Below are 17,188 nucleotides of genomic sequence, written 5' to 3' on the forward strand. Positions count from 1 at the left end.
AGCACCCCCGTGTGTGCAAATGAGGGATCTTACCACCTCACAGGGAGGCGGGAGCAGCCCTGGGGCCCGCCAACCCGCTGGGAGCCCGCGCCAGGGTTCGAGAGCGCTCCTAACCCAAAATGGCTGAGAGCCAGAGGACGGAGGAAGCGGAGCAGCCGCGAGGACAGCGTCTTCAGAAGGAGAAAGGCGAGGCCGGGGTGGGAGGAGGTCTATTTTGAGGTGAGCCAGGTGGACGCTTGCAAGTCGGGGCCTCCCTGTGTGCCGGGGAGAGACACGTGGGGAAAAAGCCCCGCAGTCCAGCTGCTTCCACGGTGCTGGGTCCCCGAGGGGCCTCCTTCCAAGAGAAGCAGCGGAACCCGACCGGCCAGGGCCCCAGGGGAGGGCGGGGTACCCCAGTGAGGGGAGCAGCTACCGAGTAGGCGGCTGTGGCCATCACGGGCATCAGGTCCAAATCCAGACGGGCTGACCCACCTCTGCTTCCTAGTCACGCCTGGGCAGGCCTGGCCGTGCTGCTTGGCAAATATCCCGGGGTCCTCCAGCCACAGTGCGGCATGCAGGCCCCACCCGCACCCCTAAGCACCGCAGTCCCAGCTGGAAGTCACTGGATCTGGGAAGCGGCAGAGCCAGGCTCCCCAGTGTCAGGGCGCCAACTGCGAGGAGCTGGCGCCTTCGCCCGTGAGGCTGCTTCCCTCCTGTGCCTGCCCGCGCCGCGCAGCACTGCTCACCCAGCGAGCATTTAGGGGCTCTGTGGGGTCCACAGAGTTGTACCTCGCCAAGACCTGCAGACCCAAGAGAAAGCTGCCTCCCAACGACAGCCTGCCGTGAAGCTTCCAGCTGCCAGGGAGGTGTTTTTCAGCTGAGAGGTCATTCGAGAGCGCGCGGTAACCCTGGAGAAGCAGGCCAACCCACCTCCTACCTCACACGCTCCGAGTCCAGCCCCCCCGCCGAGCTCCAGCACCGAGGCCGCGAGGCTCACACACTCGCCCCGGAGGGCACCACCGCAGAGGCGCCGGGCGCACAGGAGGCAGCAGGCCGCCCCAGACGACGCGGGGCCCCTCTCTTCCCTTCCCCTTTCCCGACACACCTGTCCCTCCCTTTCCAACATAGAAAGAAAAAAAAGTGCGCGGGAGAACAGCGCAGGGCGGAGCAGGGCTTCCCGAACACGGCTTCCCACGAACCACAGTCAAGTGCCCGGAGAGGAAGACAAAGCTGTCACCCCGCAAGGCGCCAGCCGGAGAGGGCGTCAGAAACGCGCAACTCCTCACAGACACAAGCGATGCCGCCCAGCAGCCGGGCGGGCGGCGGGCAGGGAAGCCCTCGCTTCCCAGGGGGCGGCCCGGAAGCGCCTGCCACTCCATGGCGCAGGGGCCGAGGAACGCCACTCCCGGGAGTGGAACCACGCGCACAGAGCAGTCCCGGTGCCCTGCCACGCTACGCCCAGCAGCAGACAGCATGGCGCTGTGAACGCCGCCCTCCAACGAGGGGCTCGGGAAGCCCGGGAGAGAGCACGGCAGAGGCAGCCCCTGGAGAGCAGCAAGGATGTGCACGCACCGTGAGGCCGCGCACCGTGAGCAACACTGGAGAGCCACACCCGCCCACGCGGGCATGCGCAGGGCCGGCGCAGAGGCAAGTGACACTCCGTGCGCCTCCACATGCACCCGAGTGCCCCCGACCAGCATGGCCCAGGACCGCAGGACAGGCAGGAACCACGGTGGCACGGAATGCCAAAAACACCACGGGGGAGGGGGGAGGGGGAAGGGGGAGGGGCAGGTGAGCCACTAAGGCACTAGACCCTGTGTCTGATGGCAGCACTGCGGCCCCATGCCCGCAGCACACGAGGAGTGGCGACAGCGCCACAACAGACTCGCACACGGCAGGGAAAGCAGGTAACAAGGCAGCTGGCAGACACGGCAACTGCTACACAGGACTCGAGGAGAAAGGTGTTTCCGTGGCTTCTCAGCAAGCTCACGTTTTTGTTTTTTTTAAAGATGTATTTATGCACACAAGAGCCGGGGTACAGGCCAGAGATGCGGGGGGTGAGAAGATCTACCAGAGACAGAGTGGGGAGCAGAACATGTGGATCTACTGAAATCCACTGCTGAGGGGAGCAGCGGGGAGACAGGAGAGGTCTGCTGCGCCCTGTGGGTAGCTCCCTGGCTGGCTGGGCTCGAACTCGTGCTGTAGGCTGGGGACAGCTTCATAGTGTGGTGCTTAACCCCTTGCGCCACCAGGGAGGCCCAGCAAGCTTAAGCTTTTCAGAGGAAAGACCAGCTCCTAGAGATTTGAAACCGCAGAAGAATTTGGAATTGCAAAAGAAAAAATGAACAGGGCCTCCCCGGTGGCGCAGCGGTTGAGCGCTGGGTTGCGAAGCTGCCCGCGGCCTGTGCGGCGCCGGTTCAATCCCCGGCTGCTCCCCGGCCACCAGAGGAGGGTCCCACATGGCGCGCAGACCTCTCCTGCCGCCCGCTGCTCCCCTCAGCAGTGTACTTCGGTCCTTCTGCCTGCTCTGCTCCCCGCTCTGGCTCTGGTGAATCCTCTCACCCTCCCGCGCTTCTGACTGTACCCAGTGCTTGTACAAATAAGTAAACATATCTTTAAAAAAAGAAAAAAGAAAAAGTGAACAAATGTGTTTTTCAACCAAATTCGCTTTCTGTTTTGAAAAACCCTGCTCAATCACCCACATCTTTTGCCTTAAGCGCCGACTCCAGCGTTGAGTGACAAAGCAGGGGCACCACCGCTTCCCTGTCAGCTCTGCCCACCTGGAACATGGGTGTCTGGGGTGACGATCCCTGCGGAAGGCAGTTCCAAGAAAGCTGGTTTCCAGCAAAAAGAGGTGCGAGACGGGGGCAGAACTCTGGGGGCCCGTTCCCGCAGCACCCACAGGTGGCCGGCGGGCCGGGCCGGAGGAGAGGCACAGAGCAGCCACCCCTCCTCTAGCGCCCTCTGCCTTTCAGACCGACAGGTCATGGGCCACAGATAGGTGGGCATCCTCCAGGAGCGGACACAGCGGCCTGGACAAGCGCGCGGGCCAGGCAGGCAGGCGCCTTCCTGCAGAGGGCAGCGGGGTGAGCGAGGCGGGCCTGGAGGCAGAAGCCTGCTGCGCTCAGGCAGTAGCCACCGGGACCTTCGTCACCTTCTCTGCCACCCCAACACCCCAGGTCTAGCCACGTGAAAACTCCTTTTTCCCCAAAAAGCACCTCCCCCCTCTAGGACCTCCCTCCACTCCCCCAGGGACCCCGCCCCAGGGCTTTGACAAACTGCTTCCCCGAGTCACAGACATCCGCCCCCCAGGAAAGGCACCAGAGGCGGCTGGACGCAGGCAGGAGGTGGCGGACACAGCAAGGGACCGCGTGAGAGCCAGAGCGCACAGTGATCGCCCTGCCCTGTGGAGCTCTGCCAGCGCTCGCAGCAGTACATGCGCCCCAGGAGGGGAAGGGGCGTCCGGCCCAACCCGCCCCGGTCGACTCCCTGTCAACGGGGGTCCTGGGAGGCACAGGGTGGCGCGCGGGCAGCCCATGAGGCAAGGGGCTCGCTCCTGCATCTCCTAAAGGTCCCCCCCATTCAGTCCAGAAGACGATGGCGGCCTCCAGTGGCCAAGAGGACAGAAAGCAGGGGCGCGGCGGCCCATCTGGGGCTGAGACAAGGGTGTTCCCCCACCAGACCCTGCGCTGCCACAGCTCAGGCTGCATAAGCCAAGTGCTGAGGGTGCAAAACCCTGTTAACCGAAGAAAAAGCACCACCACGAGCCAGCGGGGCAGAGCAGGAAGGTTCGCCAGCTCCTGAAGGCGCAGGCTCCAGACGGCCAGCTGGGTAAGGGGAGTGGAAGGGCGTTGGGAGGCCGAGCGCCCGCCTGCCAGGAGCACAGAGAGGGGTGCGGCCCCGCTGTCCCTGAAGCCCCTCCTCTAGGACAAGTGGCAACGCCCCGGGAGGCCCATGTGGTGGCGCGGGTCCTGACTTGCGGGCCAGGGCCACAGGCAGACCAGGGGGCGCCGCAAAGGCCAGGACGGTCTCCCGGACTGGCTGACGGGCCCCTCCCCAGGCACACGGACAAGCACACCCTGCGGGCGCTCAACCTTCTTCCCATGTCCCCTAGGCAGCCCTTTTTGGGGTTCCTCTCCTGGCCATCTCCCAGGAAACACCAATCCTGCTGCCATGACCAGCGCCACAGGCTCTGTGAGAACCACTGGGGGGTTTAGTCAACCGCGGGAGATGCTGCACCCCCCCCACACACACACCGGCTCTCACGCATGTGCAGGTGGCAGGTGTCGGTCCTGGGGGGCCGTCCTGGAGAGAAGGACGGGTCCATCCCCATGCGTGTGCCTGGCGCCCCGCCCCACCCCGAGAAACGACTGAGGCAGGTGCTGCAACAGCGAAGCAGTGAGAGGCCCCGGCAGACCTCCCTGGAGATGGACACAGCACGCGGCTGAGGGCAGCGTGAGGGCACCGGGCCCGAAGGAACCACTTCCTGCCGGGGTTGCCATGGAAATCGCACACGTGTCCAAACGCTAAACCCAAAAAAGCTGAAGCCACGACTGCACCCCGGGAGGGAGAAGCACGCCGGGAGGGAGAAGCACGCCGCCGGCCGGCGGGCGAGGCCCTGGGAAGACGCTCCCCTCCGCTCAGAACAGAAACCGACTCCGGCCCGCGTGTCCACAGCACGCCGCGCCGGAACCAGGGCGCGCTGGCTGGAAACGAGGCAGACACCGGGCCGGGGCGCGGGAAGCGGCGGCCGAGAGCCCGGGTCAAAGGGCCACGCTGAGGGCCCGACCCTGGAGCCGGCGCCGGGGCCAGCTCTGAGGGCGCTGCCCGCGACGCGCGGGAGGAGGGGCGGCAGCGGGGGCGGGAGAGCCACGCTGCGGCCAGGCACCCCGGGCCGGGCGCGCGGAGGCCGGGTCTGGGGCGCGGGAGGGCGGCGGGGGCCGCGAGCGGGGGGGGGGGGCGCGGCCGCGGGAGGGAGCCCCGCGCGCGAACAAAGGCCCGGGAGGCGGCACTTCCCGCGGGCGGAGACCGGCGCCCCAGGCCCCGCCCCGCGCCCGCCCGGCGGACAGAGGCGGACAGAGGCGGCGCCGCGCGCCCGGCGCGTCGTTGCCCGGCCCGGCCCGGGGGTCGGCCCGCCGCGCGCTCGCGCCAAACAAAGCGCCGCGGGCGGCCGCCCCCCGCCCCGCCTCCCCGGCCCGGCCCGCCCGCCCCCGCCCCCGCCCCCGCCCCCGCGGCCCGCCCGGCCCCCGCCCCCGCGCCCCGGCCGCGGCGCCCGCCCGCCCGCCCGCCCGGCCCCGGCCCGCCCCGCCCCCCCGCCCCCCCCGCGGCGCTCGAGCGGCCGCCGCGGCCCGTTCCCGTCGCGACGCCCGGGGCGCGCTGGCCGCGGCGGCGGGGGCCCCCCAGCCGCGCCGGAGCCCCGCCCGCCCGCGCCCACCTACCCGCTCGGGCGTCGAGGCCGGCGGGCTCGGGCGGCGCCTCCGCTCGGCGCATCCGGGGCCGCGGAGGGAGCGGCGGCGCGCGTACGGCGGCCGGAAGGACGCGCGCGCCGGGTGACGTCGCGGAGGCGTCGAGAGGCGCGCGGGCTAGAGCGGCGCCGGGGCGGCCGACGGGCCGGCGGCGGGCGGGGCGCGCGGGGGCGGGGCGGGGCGGGGCGGGGCGCGCGGGGGCGGGGCGCGCGGGGAGCCCGGCCCGGGGGCGGCTCCGGCGGCGTCCGCAGGCCCGCGGGGAGCCGCCGGCGGCCGGGGGGGCGCGCCCCGCCCCCGGGCAGGGTCGACCGCCCCGCCGGGACCCCGCCGCGGGGGGCGCGGCGCCAGCGGCCACGCGGGGAGCGCCCTGACGGCTGCGCCCCACTCCCGGCGGGGCGCGCGGCGGGGCGCCCCGGACACGCGCCTGCACCCCCCGGCAGGGGCCGCGAGGCGGAGGGCGCCGGCGCCGGCCCCGGCCCGGCCGTGGGCCCCGTGGGCCCCGTGGCCGCCGCCGGGGTGAAGGCGCTGAGTCTCGGGCACGCGAGCCCCGGCTCGGGCTCGCCAGGTGCTCCACCTGCTGGCGCGAGACCGGGCGGGGGGCGCCCCCGGAGGCGGAGGCCGCTGCCTGCAAGAGCCAGAAGGAAGCTTGGCAGTAGGAGCTGGGCAGAGGGGAGAGCGTAAAACCAGCCGGCCGGTGCCCTCCGCGCCTGCGGACCGGGCCGTTGCGGGCCTGGGCCGCGGCGGGCGGGGGCGCAGGGCCGGCTGCTCTGCTCCCGCCCGTGGCGCGCCGAGGTTGGGCCCCAGCCAGCCGCGCTGCGGTGCTGTGGCCTCCCATGCGGGGAAGTGAGGTGAGGGCAAGCCCCTGGCTAAACCGAGTCTTGAACTGTGAGGGAAGAGCCGTCACCGTCTTTCCTTGCCTCCCGCTGGGCTTTCCTGCATTTGCTCCTGGCCCGCTGGTCTTCGCCGCACAGAGGGCTGCGGTTGTCTTGAGCTGGCTGTCCCTGCTGCCATCTCCAAAGGAACCGTCTCCCATTAAACCCACCGGGTGGGGAGGTTCCCCCCTTCCGCCCGCCCTCCTGTTCGGGAAAGGTGCAAGTGGGGACTTGCTCAGCACTTGCCTCAATTTACCCCGCAACCAAGACCGTAGCCTTTCCTGGGACAACCAGGTGGCCCAGCCCGTGGGTACTTCCTCCCTGTTGATCACAGGCGTTTAAGGTGCTTAAAACCCACCTCCCGTCTCTCCCAGCCCCATCTGCGGATGGCCCAGCTCATCAATTCTTCAAACCCAAGGCCAAGTCAGCCACAACCCCCTCCTGGTCTCTGACCCAAGCCCTCATCACCTCCGCACCTCACCACTGCCCTCCAAACAGGCCCTGATTCTATTCGCCCCTTCTGCTCAGGAAAGGAAGGTATCGCCCACCCCACACATGCACCCATGCACCCACGCACCTCACATGCCCCACACCCCTCCAGCCTCCTGCCCTTGCTGCTGCTGCCCCACGTAGTCGCCTGCCACCCCTCCCAGACCAGTCCTCTGCTCCCAGGGGTTCCTGCACCAGGGTCTGCATGCCTGGGCCTGGGCCAAGGAACAGCTGCCGGGGCTCCAAGGAGTGTCCCTTGGGGGCATGCACAAAGCCAGCCCTTTCCCTGGTGGCAGGGCGCACAGAGCTGGGTGTGGACAGGACCAGGTGAGGAGAGGGTGGTCCTCCAGGGCCTGTGTCCTGCTGTCCTCTGCTGCTTGGCCACACCAGGTCACGCCGCCTCCCAGCGGGGGGTCCAAGCCAGCTCCCAACATTTCATGGAGCCCCACTAACCTCAACGAAAGGTGAAGGAAACGCCCCAAAGCAAGGTGCAAGGAATAAATGGTATTTATTGAGTAAGAAAACTGCTCCTTTAAAAAAAATAGCTTCTTGACAAGCCGAGCGTGAGCACGTCATGTGTGAGCCGGTATCGGATTTGCAGCAGGATGTCCCCGGTCAACTCTCAAAGGGAAACCTGAGGTCCAAGGCCACGTCTCGGCCCCCCATCGTGGCAAGGCGGCCCACAGCAGTGGGGGTGGCTCCGGTGGCTGCCACAGGCCAGGGGTGGCCACCCTCAATCGCTGTCTCTGTCCCCTTCACTGCCGTCTAGGGGCTCGGGGGCCTGCTGAAGCAGAACAGGTGGTCACAGGGGCTGTGCTGCCCTCCCAGGCCAGCCCACCGCGGGCCCCGGAGCCCCCACTGGAAATCAAGGTGAACCCTTATTTTCTCAACTGGTTCAAGAACCTAACATGAGCTGGGAAGGCCAAGGGCTGGGGACAAGACGGGGGTCCCTGGGGGCTCCTTCAACTCCCAGAGGCTGCAGTGACCTTAGGACGAAAAGTGGAAAGAAAAATAAAAACCGTATGATAATATCAATAGATGCTGAGAAAGCATTCGACAAAGGACAAAAAGTGGAATGAGCAGGCAGAAGCCTGCTGAGGAGTCAGGCGAGGGCCAGGTCCGGCTGCATGGAGCCTGCAGCAGTGCTCCGTGGGCCTCACCGTGCTTGAGGAGAAAGGCAGCTGCCAGCAGTGACAGAGAACAAAAGTAACAGAAAGTTCTGGGACGTCAGTTTCTTATGAAAATATGCGCAGGCCTCCCTGGCGGTGCAGGGCTTAAGCACAGCACTGTGAAGCTGTCCGCAGCCTCTGCAGCACAAGTTTGAGCTCCATCCAGGGAGCTACCCACAGGGCGCAGCAGACCTCTCCTGTCTCCCCGCCGCTCCCCTCAGCAGTGTGTTTCAGTGGGCCTGCCTGTTCTGCTCCCCACTTTGTCTCTAGTGAATCCTCTCACCCCCCTACCTCTGGCCTGCACCCCAGTTCTTATATGAAAAAAAAAAAACAAAACAAAACTCTGAAAAAAAAAAAGAAAATATGTGTGGCTCCACTACTGGCCGCACCGCAGCACCCTGCTTTTGAAGGAACAAGACTCAACCATTGCCGCCCACCAGTCCCTATCGCCTCCCGAAGATTCTGCGGGTCACTCTTGGACCTGACCACCTGCTTTCTCATGCCCGCCCACTAGTCTATCTGCTGTGTATGTCCCAGGAGGGTATCTCACCCTCTGCAAACCCACCAGTCCAGCTTTAGGCCTCACCCCAACCAGACACAAGTAAAGGTCCAACCACAGAGTGCTTTAGGGTCCAGTGCCTCGGGTCCCCAACACTCCCCTTAAAACATGCTGGCCATTCTCCAACAGCAAGCTGTGCTGGGAGTTGGGGCCAGGCAGGTAGCGGGCAGCACATGGGCACCCACAGGGCAGGCACCCAATGGGCCAAGCCTGCCTTCCCAGATGGAGGGGCCGTGGGGCTGGACAGTATGTCCTCAGGGAGGATGCCGGGCAGCAGGTGTGCTGGGCCCGCTTAGTGCCTCGTGCTCTGCAGGGAATAGCCCGCAGGTCCAGGCCCCAAGCCCGCCCAGGCCTCCTCTGTACACGCATCTGGGGCAAGAGGCCTCTCCCTGGGCTCCGCTGGCTCGGTCCTCCAGGTGCGGTGGCACCAGCGGGAGCAGGGCCGGTGCAGGTGCAGCTGCAGCCACAGTCACAGCGGTCCCCGGGGGCCCAGCCCGCCCCACCCCAGCCAGCCCGCCAGCCCTACCCACCTGGGGCCTCCGGTCGGCCGCCGCCAGGGCTGTGGCGCTGAAGTCATGCGCGGGCAGGGTGCTGAGCCAGCGGGCCATGAGGCGCTCCTGGCGCTCGGTGCCCACGATGGTGGGGTAGATGTGCTGCTCCTTGAAGGCGGCCGCACCCGCCTCCTCGCGCGCCCAGTCCAGCGGCTCGTGCAGCCCGTCATTGCCGAAGCGCTGGTTGTACTTCTCGAAGTGCACCCGCTCCAGCACCAGGCCCAGCCCCGGCGCCTTGGGCACGTCCACCTTGGCCTCGCCCCAGCTGCGCTCCAGCGCGCTCTCGGGCGCATAGCCCTTGACGATGGCCACAAGCAGCCCCACCATCTTCCGGATCTGGTGCGTCATGAAGCTCTGCCCCTTCACCTTGATCACGGCGAACTCCAGGCCCTCACGCACGAAGGGCTCCTCGCAGAACATGTCCAGGATGTAGCGCCGGGCGCTGGGCTCGCGGGGCCCCTTCTGTGAGGTAAAGTTGTGGAAGTTGTGGGTGCCCTTGTAGCAGGCCAGCAGCCTGTTCACCCGCTGCAGCGTCTCAGCGCTCAGCCGGTAGGTCTCGTCCTGCACGTCGCGGTCCTTGTGGGCGAAGGCAAAGGTGGGCAGCATGTAGAAGTAGGTCCTGGCGTCGCACTTGTTCTTGGAGTTAAACCCGCCCGTGACCCTCCTCAGCCCTGGTGGAGAGGAGCGGGTGAGGCTGGGGAGCCACGCTGAGGGCACCCCCAGCACCACAAACCTGCGCGGTGCGCTGGGCCGTGGCAGCTTCCAGCAGAGGTGAGAGACCCCTCACCAGGCTGGCGCCCGCGCCCCACACTGGCTCACCCAGAATCCGGATGTGAGACGGGAGGTGGCTGTTGATCTTCTCTAAGATGTCCTCAACTAGCCACACCTTCAGGGACACCACCTGGCCGGCCGCAGACACCCCCTGCGGAGGGAACAGATAGGCAGCGGTGCACGCACCCCACATGCACCATCTAAACAGGCCCCACTTGGCAGCCGGGGCCTAAGGGAGAGCGGTCAGCCCTGCTCCGAGGGGTCAAGCGCCCCAACAGGCAAGCGCAGGTGCAGCAACAGGAGCAGACAAACTCACAGCGACATAGAGAGCGGGCAGCCCTGCTGGGCCAGACCAAGGACTCGGGGCACAAAAACTAAACTTAGGGCCTCCCCAGTCGGACAGCGAGTTGGCCACAGCCTTTGGAACGGTCCGCAGCCTCTGCAGCGCAGTTTTGATTCCCAGCCGGCCAGGGAGATGCCCACATGGCACGGCAGACCTCTCCTGCCTCACCCGCTGCTCCCTTCAGCAGTGTCTTTGGTCCGTCTGCCTGTTCTGCTCCCCGCTCTCTCTGGTGAATCCTCTCACCCTCCCCCAGTCCCTCTGGCCTATACCCTGGTTCTTCTATAAATAAATGAATCTTTAAAAAAAAAAAAAAAATTTAGATGCCAGATGCGAGGCAGCGCAAGGCGAGGCTGCAGCTGAGCGGTGGCCAGGCTTCTTGGGAGGCGCAGGGGCACGGCGGGAAGGCAGACTGATGCCCAAGGGCTGAGGCAGCCGGGCACAGCGGGCAGCGTGGACGGGAGAGGGAGGGGCCGCCCAGGGGCTGGGATGTCATGTTGCAGATTTTCTATCTCTAGGCTCTCTGGATTTTAAGGAGGAAAACGTGTCAGAACAGAATCGTCTCTGATCACAGCGGCGCTCAAGCGCACGCTAGGACGTCTGACACACTCTCCTCATGGGTGCCGGCAAATGTTTGTGATTCTTCTGCCTGAGAAGCAGCAGGAACTATAGGTGCAAGAGCCAAGGGGTGACACGCGAAGCACACAAGTAGGACGCTGTGCCTGGACGGGGCCGCCAGGGGTCACGTCTCTGAAAGCAAGAGGACTGCAGGCCCCGCCTGCTGGAAGCTTTGTCCAGGGCAGACCACTCTGAGCGCTGCGGCAGCCCCTGCCAGGCCGGGCCTCACCTTGGGGGACACCCTCCTGCCCGCGCCTGTCCCACCTGCAGTGACTGGGCTGGTGCCCCAGCGAGCCGGACAGCAGGGCTCCCACTGGAGCTGGGGGGCAGCAATGACTCCCACTCTGACTCCCAAGCCCACTGACGTGGCCAGCAGAGCCCAACACAGGCCACACGCTCCACGGCCACCGGCCTTGAGGATCGGGGCCGGGGGAGAGAAGGCCCGCATGTGCCGGGGCAGGGGCGCCAGGGCCCACCTTGTCCGTGCGCGCGCACCGCTGGAAGGACATCTTCCTCATGTCCGCGCCGTGGTTCTCGGGGATGCAGCCCGCCCTCACCAGGGCTGACACCAAGTCGTCTTCGATGGTCTTGAATTGTGAGGACCCCAAGTTCCTCTGAGGAAGAAACGAGAAAACAGCCTCTGCAGCATCACCGCCTCCCACGGACCCAGGGAGACGCCGTCCATGGGGAGACCTGCAGCTCTGCTGCCATGTGAAGGGGCCGCCGAGGGCCCCGCCTCGGAAGCCCCACCCGGAAACAGCCAAGAATGGGCGTGAGGACACACAGCCCAGAGCTTCTGCCTCGGCAGCCCACTTCACACTATGACGTCATGGGATATCCGTCCTGACCCTCCTTGGGAAACCCCCACAGGGGGGGACCAGAGGGCCCCGGGGAGAGGCCACCAGAGTCCTCCTGGTGCCCCTGCACAAAGGTGTCAGTACTCCTCAGGGATCAGAGAGTAACAGCGGAGAGAGTAACAGGTCAGCCTTGTGGGCTGCCGTCAACGCTAACCCGCCCTGCTGGGGAGCCAGGCGGACACCGGAGCAGCTTCGGCACAAACACCTGTTCTCAACGGCAGCCTCAACCAGGCCCTTCAATCACCAGGGGCCCCCTAGGGCGGCCCAGGACCACACCCCCTCCGGGCGCTGTCTCCGTTCACCGCAGCGCAGGAGTCAGCTTTGGAGTGCAACTATGATCTGAGGAAGCAAAGAGGAAGATGCCTCTGGCCACTCCTCCTGTCCAGGCTGCTGCAGCGCCCAGTCAGGGGGACTGCGGTGCACGCTCCACAGCGGTGACTAAGTTTACAGGACGGGAACCCCGCGTCTGGCCCTGAGCTGCTGGAGCGGCAGCAAGACCACACGCCTTGGCTCGGTTCCAGAAAATGACCCAATCAGGCCATCCAAAGGGTGCCCACTTGCCCAGGACTGTCACCTAAATGTGGGGGACAGGGACTCTGCTCGGGGCCTCTGGGCAGAGCCTGAAGGTGAAGCACCTGAGTGCAAAGACTGCAGCTGTGACCGCCCCGGGACAGCCGGCACTTGGGGCTCACCGGGAAGCAGCCTAGGCCAGCCTGCGGGGTGGCTGAGGGGATACCCCTGACCTGGGCTCACAGACCCACCTGACCCCGCCCCTGCCAGGGGCTCTCACCTGCATGCCATGGTAGCCCTTGCCAGAGTAGGCCATGAGCAGCACCACCTTGCGCTTGGGCAGCTTGGGGGGCTGCTCCCCTTCGCTCCTGAGCTTCTTGGCCGCCAGCTCAGGCTCCTCCCAGGTCCGGGCCCCGGGCCAGCTGCGAGCCTTGCGAGCCTGCTCTGGCGGCCCGCCCGCGGGGGCGGGGGCGGGGGCAGTCCCGGCCATGCGGGGCACCCTGGAGAGATGCACGCGTGAGCCAGCGCCGGGCGCGCGGGTCCCGCCCGGGGGGCCGCGGCGACATTACCAGAGGCGGCGCCGTCCGGGGCGCGCGGTCCACGCTCCGCAGGCGCTCCGCAGGGCCCTGGCCGCCGCCCGCAGAGGCCACATGGCTCCCGCCCGGGCTGGGCTGTGGATGCTGACCTGCCCCGGCCCCGCGCCCTCTGAACGCTGACCCCCCTCCCCGGAGCCCCGCGCCCCTGAACGCTGACCCCCCCCCGGGGCCCCACGCCCCCTGAACGCTGACCCCCCAGGAGCCCCGCGCCCCCTGAACGCTGACCTCCCCGGGGCCCCGCGCCCCCTGAACGCTGACCCCCCAGGAGCCCCGCGCCCCCTGAACGCTGACCCCCCGGGGCCCCGCGCCCCCTGAACGCTGACCCCCCCAGGAGCCCCGCGCCCCCTGAACGCTGACCCCCCGGGGCCCCGCGCCCCCTGAACGCTGACCCCCCCGGGGTCGCGCGCCCCCTGAACGCTGACCTCCCCGGGGCCCCGCGCCCCCTGAACGCTGACCCCCCAGGAGCCCCGGGCCCCCTGAACGCTGACCCCCCGGGGCCCCGCGCCCCCTGAACGCTGACCCCCCCGGGGTCGCGCGCCCCCTGAACGCTGACCTCCCCGGGGCCCCGCGCCCCCTGAACGCTGACCCCCCGGGGCCCCGCGCCCCCTGAACGCTGACCCCCCAGGAGCCCCGCGCCCCCTGAACGCTGACCCCCCGGGGCCCCGCGCCCCCTGAACGCTGACCCCCAGGAGCCCCGCGCCCCCTGAACGCTGACCCCCCCCGGGCCCCGCGCCCCCTGAACGCTGACCCCCCCCGGGGCCGCGCGTCCCGAATGCTGCCCTTGGGGGACGCTCAGCCCCGCCCCTCCCGCACCCGGGTCTCCCCAGAGACCCCCCGACGCTCAAGGCTCGCCTAACCTCCGAGGCCCCCTGACACCCCCGCTGACCTCTGACCTCCCCAGTCCCTGCTGCTCGCCCCTCGTCCTCCCGCCCCGCCGGACCGGCCTTCCCTCGAGAGTCGGGAGACGCCGGCCACCCCCGATCGGACAGAGGGGCGCGCCCCCCGCGGCCCCACTCACGGCGCGGCGGACTGAGACGGACACACCACGTGGGCGAAGGCGGAAGCGAGCTGCCGTACGGCGGCCGCGCGAGGACAAAAGTCTCGGCGGCCGGCGGTGGGCGGGGCTGCCCGCGGCTTCCAGGCCGGGTCTGCGCCTGCGCCGGCTGTCCTGCGCGCCTGCTGGGCCGGGCGGGGGCGCGCCGTGCTGCGCCCCGCGCTCGCGGAGGGGGCCTGGCGCCCCAGCGCCGGGCTGGGGCGAGCGGCGCCCTGGCGGGTCTAGCCTCTCGCGGGTCGGTGCCAGGCGCCAGGTGCCGCGTTAGCCGCGGGACGCGCCCGAACTCCCCCCGGGCCTGGGCCGGGCGCCGCACCCGCCCGGTGGCCGGGAGGGAGGCCGGTCCAGGGGAGGCCGGTCCAGGGGAGGCCGGTCCAGGGGAGGCCGGTCCAGGGGAGGCCGTTCCAGGGGTGGCCGGGAGGGAGGCCGGTCCAGGGGAGGCCGGTCCAGGGGAGGCCGGGAGGGAGGCCGGTCCAGGGGAGGCCGGTCCAGGGGAGGCCGGTCCAGGGGAGGCCGGTCCAGGGGTGGCCGGTCCAGGGGAGGCCGGGAGGGAGGCCGGTCCAGGGGAGGCCGGTCCAGGGGAGGCCGGTCCAGGGGTGGCCGGTCCAGGGGAGGCCGGTCCAGGGGTGGCCGGGAGGGAGGCCGGTCCAGGGGAGGCCGGGAGGGAGGCCGGTCCAGGGGAGGCCGGTCCAGGGGTGGCCGGTCCAGGGGAGGCCGGGAGGGAGGCCGGTCCAGGGGAGGCCGGTCCAGGGGAGGCCGGGAGGGAGGCCGGTCCAGGCGAGCCCAGGGGCGGCGGTGGAGACGCGTCGTCGCCTCGCTGGGGGCCAGCCGGGGCCACGGACTGGGCCAGCCGGCCGGAAGGCCTAGGTCTGCAGGGCCCTGTGAGAACTGACTGCTCCGTCTTCCGCGGGGGGGCATCGGGGAAGGTTCGCTGCCCAGGTCTTGCCCCTTCACCTGCTGCCAGGTGCAGACCTCGGCCAGGGTGCATTCCAAGGCCACACTTGCCCTTCAGCTTCAGCTCTTGGCTCAAGCAGGATTTCTCCAAGGGTCTCCATGGGGTCGCTCTGCTTACCTGTGCTCAGAAGAGCTGCTTGGAGCAGCAGAGAGGTTGCTGGTCACACCTCTAGGCCCTTAACCTTTCAACTGCCCTCCTGTGATGGCCCCCCTGCCGGGACCCGGTTGGTGAGGAGATGGGCCCTCCAGATGCAGGAGTGTGATTCGGTCCAACTTCAAAACAGTATCATCTAAACAGGTTATTCAGAGCAAGCTCAAACCACAGCTTTGTCGGAAATGAGCTTTCAGGACAAGCGTCTGAAACCGAAGGCGCTAGCACATGTTAACACCCCTGTCCGCTCCAAGGGCTCTCAACCTACAGGGTGGGCAGACACCCGAGAACCCCCGTGCTCAGGAGCCTGCCTGCAGAGGGGGCTGCGGACGCAGAGAAACAAGCCAGGGAAATGAGTGGGGCCTCAGCCTGCAAAGCTGGGACACCCCTTCCTCACCCTCCCCAGCTGCCTGCCCTGGGGCGCCAAGCTGGGGGGGTAGGACTTGATCTCCAGTGAGATGGGAACAGAGGATGTGAGGGGTCGCCCCTCTACATCCCTGGGCCAGCTGTGTGGGTGGGTGGCTGGGCTGACCACCCACGGGACCCCCGCCTACTGCAGAGGGGAGCTGGGAGGTGACCCTCTTAGTGCAGCAGCTTTACAAAGTGCAGCCACTCCTTGGTGAGGCGGCGGACCCCACAGGGGCAGGGAGTGGGCCTGTGCCCACCCCAACGTGGCAAGAATCCGGCCAAAACAGGCCCCAGGCTGTGGGGGCAGCCTGGCGCCAGCCAGCCAGCAAACTGCCTGCAGGTCGTGCAGCCAGGTAAAGGGTCAGCCCGAGGAGGGAGGGAGGGCCAGAGGTCTGAGGCAGCTCCTGCCGAGGTGCTGGGAGCCACCACCACACGCACCCACCCGCTTCTGAGCATCTCCCGTGGAGGATAAACTGAGGCCCAGGGTTTGGGACAGGCCCCCAGGGTTCCCTGAGGAGCCCTGGGGCCTGGGCACCGTGGTGGGAGCCTGAATGTGCCCGAAACATGAGGTGCTTACAATGCGGGAGCCACACCACCCCCACCCCCCACCCCAGCAGCTTTATTCAAGATGCCCCGAGCAGAGTGACTGGGCTGTCCAGCAACTCCAGGAGCAGCTGTTCCTGTGCTCGGGCGAGCGGGAAGGAGCTCTCGGCCCCGAGGGGCCTGGAGGGAGAGCCCCACCCTGAGGGTCCCGACACCTCTAGCCCAGACATAGGCAGCAGCACACCATGGTGGGCAGGACACAGGAGCCCTGCTCCTGCTTTCTGTGATGCAAGGCAGCTCTCAAAGACTCGGGGACAGCAACGCCATGTCCGCGTCTCCTGGGGCCTGAGGGGCTGGGGAGGGGGGGCGGCTACCTAGGTCCCCAGCCCTGCCTTCTGTGCTTAGTTCTTCCCAGCGGTCCATTTAGTGACTACTTTCAAAACACCTGAGTAAGAAATGTAAACCTTACAACTCAACGATAGAGAAACCTCCGGGCATGTGGGGATGCCTGCATCAGGGAAACGCAGCGCAAGCCAGCCAGCTGCAGCGGGCGTGAGGGCCAGTGCAAGGGCAGCAGGTGGGGTGCCCGGGCCCTGGTGGCTTAGTCAGGAGTTGCTACCGACTCACGTCTGTGCCCAGGAGCTCACCCCAGCAAGGAGAGGCCCAGGGAAATCCAGATGACACCCAGTCTCACCCTGTGCATTTGCCCCCAGCGCTGGGGCGCAGGACTCCAGTTGGGGCCCTGAGCTGGCCACAGGGGCCCGCCCCAGAGGGAGGAAGCAACAGACGCGGACGAGGCCCGCCGGGGGCGCGCGGCGCCGGGTTTATTTCCTGAAGTCATGTCACAGTCAGTGTGGGAGGGGGAGCCGCTCACTGTCTCTTTGAAGTGGACTGGGGTGGCGTGTGTACCCGGGCCGAGCCACGCCTGGCACGTGACAAAGGGCCGGAGGTCCAGGGGGCCCCTCGGTGGCACCAGCCTCCCGGCAGCGCTGGCTCCAGCCTGACCTAAGTGGTAACACTGGCTCGCGCCGAGGCCACGTGGGCCAGGCACGCGGCTTCCTGCATGTCCTGCTGTGTCTGTGGGGCTGGCGGACCAGAGAGGGCGGCTCCGGGGCATCCGCTGACCCGCAGTGGCAGCCAGGAAGGGGCTGACACCGGCTGCGGAGTGGCTGGCCGTGGGGCTCACGTGAAACGCCCCCTCGCCCGCCTGCCACGGACGGGAGGCGCCACACGCATCCCCACATCCTGCCCGCCTCTCCCCAACTAAACACCCTAAACACCAGCTGTTTTCTTCTTTAAAAAAAG

The 17,188-nt window shown here is 67.8% G+C and overlaps 1 protein-coding gene across 1 annotated transcript; it reads right to left on the bottom strand.

The window, feature by feature from the left end:
* Positions 1-7,337: 7,337 nt before the first annotated feature.
* On the bottom strand, positions 7,338-12,832 carry PUS1 (pseudouridine synthase 1; the record flags this gene model as incomplete). Its single annotated transcript, XM_084253159.1, has 6 exons — positions 7,338-7,586; positions 9,064-9,755; positions 9,904-10,006; positions 11,290-11,427; positions 12,461-12,680; positions 12,750-12,832. The coding sequence occupies 6 exons, from the start codon at positions 12,830-12,832 to the stop codon at positions 7,539-7,541; spliced, it is 1,284 nt and encodes a 427-aa protein (XP_084109285.1). The 3' UTR covers positions 7,338-7,538.
* Between the last annotated feature and the right edge of the window lie 4,356 nt (positions 12,833-17,188).

The sequence above is a fragment of the Talpa europaea genome (assembly GCF_964194135.1).
Source record: "Talpa europaea genome assembly, chromosome: 14".
NCBI lineage: Eukaryota > Metazoa > Chordata > Mammalia > Eulipotyphla > Talpidae > Talpa > Talpa europaea.